A 7,089-nucleotide genomic window follows, 5' to 3' on the forward strand; every position below is an offset into this window, starting at 1 on the left:
GCAGGCCAGACATTTCGGTGCAGTGGTACATATCAGTGTGCTTCTTTCGTCTATTGGTAGAAGGAGAAAAAGCTATCCAGCCAGAAGGAAAAGGAAAAGGGGAATTTATCACGTCGCTTCTTTGTTGCAGTCCCAATCGCTGTGGTCTGAATCGTCACGCCTCAGCGTTGCTACCGGCTTCCTTCTTTTACATTATTGCATGATCTTTAACAGTTTCCACAGCTGAACTTGACAGCCTACTAGTGTTTACAGCTTTATGGATGATGTATAGTGAAGCTATCCTTTTAGAAAAGCTATTTTCTTGTAAGTATATATAGCTACTTGCATTGATCGTTGTAGACATACTGTAAGTCAAACTTTCTTTTGAGCGTTCTATGGTACGGTATGGATTCTAGAACTCTGATGGATAGGAAATGAAGGAGCAATTAACTTGTCCGAAATGGATCTTGATGGCGTGGGCTATCCCAAAGCTCCAACCAGCAGCGAGTAGTTGGCAAGCAATTATAATCATACTAGTTTTGCTGAAATAATGCATCGTCTATGAGGAGCGCGGATCATCGGTTGTTGCAAGAAATTTGTTATATGGTACCATAGTATGAACCACCATGACCGGCTCATGCATCAGTCAAGTAATTTTACTTGACCAGTCTTGGGACTAGTCTAGTCAATCATCACTAACACTTGAAGTATTCAAAAGGTTGTGCATCCAGACTGAGTCACTCAGGCTTCTTTGTACTTACAATCATATAGTATTATGGCTGGCTAGCCCAGTAAGCAAGTTACTTGATCTATGTATTGTATGTTTGTTAGCTAGGTCATGTGTTCCTCGAGATCTGGTTAAAACTTAAAACTAATACTTGGAACTAAGGATTCTAATTATGACCCTGTCACCAATAGAACTTCCGGGCTTTGGTGAGTTGGCCGAGATCTTGTTTAATACCTAAGAGCTTACCCACCTTCTTCAAGTGTATCCGATATATATAATAAGCTAGTGCTTCTCATTCTCTAATTAATTTGAATTTGAGCAAGCAAATCTCACAAACGACCTCACATGACCACAAGGAGTTAACCAGATGGTTTCCAGTGGATCACTCATTATTGGTTCAGAGTGTTTAGTTGTTTGTGATAACATTGATGTTATTTTCCAAGGTGTCTATAGGTTATACCTCAATAGTCTTTTTTGTTATTTTTGCGAGGTCTCAATAGTGTCAAACTATTCAGGGTTTTGGAAAAATACCAAAAAAGTAATGATTGTACTTATTACTGTTTTAATGTAAAATACTCGGGCAGCATAGGTCTTTCCATGAAGCAAGTTCAAGCGTTATATTCGCATCATATTGAAGAAAAACTCCAATTATTGTTCCCTATGCATAGTAGTTAAATATACAACACATAAGTCTTTGTTTCTGGACAATTAATTGGGGTCTGAAGGTCTGATCCAGACGCCAGCCTTGGACTTTCCTAGGCCATAAGAATTCATAACGGAAGCAAATAATGGTTTGTCTAAGTCCCGCCAACTCATGATGCAAAACAGAGAACCACCTAAGATAGGAAATAAACACGTTCACTATCACAAGCATCTGATAGAGTACTGAGTACAACAAGAGAACATCAAGTAGAAACAAAAATATTTGACACTCGGCACCACAACAAAAACAACATGGAGTATCTTTGTAACACTGAAATGAAACAGTATCACATTTTAATATCATGCTGCAGAATTTTAGAACTTGGCTGCTAAAAGCATTCCAAAGAAACATAGTGCTAACGCTTTAAATCACATAAATATTAATCAACAAAAAGACATTTTGCTACAAGGAACACCTGGCTTTGCCTAATAGCGATGGCGCGCCTCATCTTGAGCCTGAAAATAGCAATGACGATCTAGGAGATCGAGGAAGCTAGACACTAACGAAAGGCTTGTTACCTACATTCTTGGATCTAAGCAGTAGAAAATTTTAATGGTTGGGAAACTTTCTGTTTCATTTTTCGGTATAATGTAAGTAAGAATCTCTAATTTTTCTTCAATATATCTCCTATGAATATGGTAACTTCCTGTGCTTCCTCCTATTTGTATATGTATGTTGATGAATAGATAATATATAGCTAAGTAAGGGCTAGGCTAAGATCGAAATTATGTTGATCATTCCATCACACTTGTTCAACTATCGATGCTGTTGTCGATTCCTCCTCTTGAGGTTTATAATGACCATTCTCATCATCCATTGTATTATTCACCTTGCCACAAGGTGCAACTTTTGCCTCCTTGCTCTTACCCCAGAGCACGCTGTAAAGGCCACCAACCAGCAGGATTCCCCCAACAATACTGTAACAAGAACAACAAAAGAGGAAGATCCTCAGGCCCATGAACTCATCCATAGAGATCAGTATGCATCCAACTTACTCACTGTCCGTTAAGGTCATTACTCATTAATTATCTGAACAATCTAGATAGTTACCTGCCGAGGTGGACAATCTCTCCTAGGAAGAATGAGGAGCAGAATACTGTGAAGACGAAGCAGAGCGGGGTCCAGACGGCGAAGAAGACGGGGCCTTTCAGCTCCACGCACCATGCTTGCAGGTAGTACGTCACTCCCGTCACCACGAACCCCTAGTTAATTAGATCGAGACCCCACCATCAATTTAACTGAACAGCAGTCATCATGATAAGTAGTAGTAAACCTTGATCATTCGAAGCAAGCAAGCTAAGTGATTATATATTACGGTGTAAAGGACGGCGAGCAAGCTGACGTCGAGTCGGAGACTCCACTTGGAGAAATCCCTCTCTGCCGCCACCGCGACGACGAACGACTGCGCGGCGCTGAACGCGCACTGTGTCACCGTGACGAGCATCTTGTTGGGGTACTCCTTGAGCAGCCTGCCCTGCAGGACGATCCAGAGGGACCACGCCATGTTGGCGAGGACCATGAGGAACGTCCCCTTGATCCATGTCGTCCTGCTGCTTGGACTTGCAGCGCTGCTAGTCGAGGCCGGGGCGTGGGAGGCGGCGAAGGCGCGGTGATGGTGGACAGGGCTCAGCGCCGGGCCGGCGTAGAAGGCGATGGCAAAGACTCCGGCGAGGCAGAGGGACACGCCGGCGAGCTTGGCTATGCCCGAGGAGCTCCTCAGCTTCACCACCTCCATCTTCAGTAGCAGCGCGAAGCAGAAGGTGACGACAGGCATGGCGTTGGTGGTCGCAGACGCCACGGTTGCGGATGTGAACTTGAGACTCACGTTGTACAGATTTAGGCTAAACGTGATCCTACAAATAGTTTAGAAAAGATTTAGAAGGCTCTCTGCTACCTAGCTATATATAGTTTATTAGATCAAAAAAGAAACGTTGTTGTTAGTACCCGATCAAGGCTAAAAAGAAGAGCTTCAAGAGCAACATAGGTGACAGGGAACGCACATTCTTTCTGCAGACAAAATATAGTAGTACCTCTCAAATCTCAGAAGATAGAAGCTATTATATATGCAAGCACTAGCAGCTAGCATGATCCTTATTATTAGGTACCTTTCGAGAAGAAGCGCGATAGGCAGGAGGAGGAGCGATGCGGCGGCCTGGCGGTAGAAGATGAAGACGTAGGTGTTCATGCCGTGGTCGAAGGCCGCCTTGGAGACGACGAACATGCCGGCGTAGATGAGCTGCACGACGATGGCGATCACGTAAGGTTTCTTCGCATCCATCTCGCTCGGTTGATGTGGTTCTCAACACAAGCACGAGTGGCTTGCAGTATGCAGCAAGCTAGGTAGGTAGGTGTCTGCAAGATGTAGCAGAATGATGAACCTATATAAGTAGTGATGCAGGCCATCAGGACTGACTAATACTAGTATATATATAATGTATGTGCATGTGTGTCATGTGTGTGTTGCGAGTAAGACTAATTTATTTAGCTGAATTACTGACCTTTCGGGCACAAAATGAGTTGTGTGAACATGACCAAGTAGCAATAATTAGAGTAGCTGCCAGCTGCTTCATTGTTTATGTGTAGGTGTGCATGCATATTTATTTGATCAGCGGCTGATTACAACACAATGCAATGGACTATTTAAGGAGATGAGCCACTACTGCACGCAGTGTCTCCTGCAACTGCAAGAGGCAGCGCATCATGATGAACTAATGCCGGCCGATAAGAAAAAGAATCTAATCATTCGGCTTCTAACTCTGCACGCAATAACCTTTCTGCTAAGCCATCATCGGCATATGGTCTCGTGATGTTTTGTTTAATTTATTTCAGTTATAAAATTTGAATTATGGAATACAATGTGTGTGTTTCATATATATATTTATTTGTTTTTCTGATGAACAATCACTTTGTTTGGCCAGTTGGTGGCTGGTACGGTGCTGGTTTGTTGTGAGAGAAAAATACTACTGACTGGCTGGTGGCTGATAGTGTTGATTTGATGTGAGAGAAAAGAACTGTTGGCTAGTTAGCTGACCAGCCAGCGGAACAAGCTATATATATTGTGCTAGAGCTGGGAGATGGAGCAGCCAGTATGCATGGATAAAGCGCCGGCTACGTAGATTAAACAAAGTAGAGGTTGATTGGACTGGCAAGTAATTAAGGATCCGATGACCGTACCTGGCTGCTATACATGCATGTATATTGTATATAGCAGCCATGTTCAAAGTGCCCCGGCCCTACCATATATGAATATCGGGATGAGTCAATTTAGGCTCAAGACATATAGCCCGCTGCTACTGGCAGCTCTTTAATTATTATTATTATTATTATCTTGGGTAGATCAGTAATTTAATCAGCTTTGATTGACCAGACTTGAGACCAGTCATCAGTCTGTGCCCTAGTCAAGACTAAGCTTGAACGATTCAGACACGGTACTTCGTCAATAACAATATTTATAGGGGTATGCATTCATACTCAACTGAGAATTTTGTCTGATGTGCTTCAGATTTTACATACTGATGTAGCTAGCCAGTGAAGTACATCCACTACCTACGCTATCTACCTGCTAGTAGGTCTTATTAGGCCATGTGTTGCTTGAGCTCTGGCTACAGCCTACAAGTATATATGGAACCCTAGAAATTACTCTCCTAAAATAAGATTATGGCTACTAGCGTAGTACAGGCTAGCGCTTTCGAAGTCCAGGCCGGCTTTATTTCCTTGTATTTCGGGAATGACGGGAATTCTTTAGAACATCAAAGCCCTGAGGAATGAATGGGAAGCAGCCAATGTACCACCGAGTTGAATCCTAAAATCCGGCTGAAAGTTTGTATTGGGACTTGCTCATACTGAAGCTCATGAGCCCCCAGGAGCATTTTCGTTCACGAGCTCCTGCTTCTACCGAGAAGCTTGGAGAGAGAGCCTAGCTAAATGGGTAAATATGAGCCGGCTAAATCCGACGTGGAAGGGAGAAAAAGAATGAGAGAGGAAAAAAACAACACGAGACGCTGGCTCAAGCGGGCGACTCGTGCTGTTGTTGCAGCTTTACCGTGTTGTTGCAGCTTTACCGCCCTTCGCTGGTTGTTATTGGCTGTTGTTGCTGCAAAGTCTACAAAAGCATTGATGAAGCTGCATGCGAGTAGCCTCTTCTTACTGCCCGTAGCGAGCGAAATTATAATCGTTGCTCTAAGGCTGAGAGAGAAAGAGAAACAAGGGGATAAAAAAAACTCGATTTGGGGGGTATGACGGTCACTGAGTATTTGCTAAGAGAAGATCCATTACGCAGGTGGTGAAAATCTCCGAACTTTTGCCCAATCCTTACATAGAGGTTTCGTGACTCGTACTGTTTCCCGCGTGAGAGCGGGTTAGGACCACTTTCCATGTGCTTTGGCGTGTGGATACTGGATAACAATAATGCAGATCTAAAATCTTTGTTCTGTTCTTTCGATTGGAAATGTGATAAAGACCTCGATATATATATGGACACATATAGGTAGTAATATTACCAATAATAAAATAAACAAACAGATCATGAGATGACTAGCTATTCCAAATTGCAATCAGCAAGAAGATGGTGGCCTTCTGACGACTGTTAGTACACCCGAGTCACGCCTTTGCCAAATTATAGCAATCCTTTCTTTGATTATTAGCCCATATATGGCACGCATGGTAGGTGGACCATGTGCCTGCTTACTGCTTAGCCATGTTAAGACTAGCTCAGAGAGAGAGAGAGAGGGGATATGATAGCTATAGGGTACGGTACCATTTGTGCTCCCCGTTTGAATACTCCTGCTCCATATGTCTACTCCAATCAATCTCGAGCCCCCTGTTTTTCTGAAAGCATGATTAGCCTTGTTTAGATCCCAAAACGTAAAATACAAAAAAATTTATAAATCATTTACATGGTGTACTAAATGTAGTCAAAAAATAAATCGCATTACACAAATGGACTGTAAATCGCGATACGAATCTAATGAGCCTAATTATGGCGTGATTAGACACCAAAGTGCTACAGTAATGCTACAGTGAATATGGCCTAATGATGGATTAATTAGGCTCATTAGATTCGTCTCGTAGTTTACAGACAAGATATGTAATTAGTTTTGTGATTAGTCTACATTTAATACTTCAAATATTGAAGATTCCCTTCCAAAAACGCAAAAATACAAAATACAAAGTGATCTAAACACAACCTAATTTCTTACTAACTAGTACATCTGGGACAGCTAAAACTGGGACTTAAGACTTGAGTGCTTAATGTAGACGGCGCCTAGTCAATAACATGCATGCTTTTATTAATAGCAAGGTACAAAGAGCCTGCTGTTTTTATTATATTTTAAGGGCACTTGATATATCTTAGGGAGTATATGTGGGTAGGCTGAATGTACACACATGCATGTATATAAAAAATATCTATGTCTGTATATACATTTTGGGAAAGAAAAATGTAATGACAACTCTTGTAACTTGTAAGAGAAGAGAGCGAGAGACTATATCTACATGTTCTGGTTCGAACGAATTTTTTTTATTTTTAACCTTTTTTAATAATATTTTAATTACAACTCGTATTTGTTTTTATTTGCAGGAAGTAGCCCATTTTGTCGCGCCAGTGCATGTGGCGCGACAGGGTGGCCACGCTGGCGGCCCGAGCCAGCGCTGCGGCGCGTCGGTCGGCGATGACGTGTAC

General features: G+C 42.3%; 1 protein-coding gene across 1 annotated transcript; it reads right to left on the bottom strand.

Moving 5' to 3' along the window:
- Window positions 1-1,743: 1,743 nt before the first annotated feature.
- LOC120667127 (WAT1-related protein At5g64700-like) lies at window positions 1,744-3,778 on the bottom strand. The gene is made up of 5 exons (XM_039947169.1): window positions 3,515-3,778; window positions 3,354-3,416; window positions 2,725-3,262; window positions 2,460-2,611; window positions 1,744-2,326 (listed from the first exon to the last, which is right to left on the bottom strand). The coding sequence occupies exons 1-5, from the start codon at window positions 3,685-3,687 to the stop codon at window positions 2,152-2,154; spliced, it is 1,101 nt and encodes a 366-aa protein (XP_039803103.1). The 5' UTR covers window positions 3,688-3,778; the 3' UTR covers window positions 1,744-2,151.
- Window positions 3,779-7,089: the final 3,311 nt, after the last annotated feature.

This window comes from Panicum virgatum, chromosome 3N (genome assembly GCF_016808335.1).
Source record: "Panicum virgatum strain AP13 chromosome 3N, P.virgatum_v5, whole genome shotgun sequence".
Lineage (NCBI taxonomy): Eukaryota > Viridiplantae > Streptophyta > Magnoliopsida > Poales > Poaceae > Panicum > Panicum virgatum.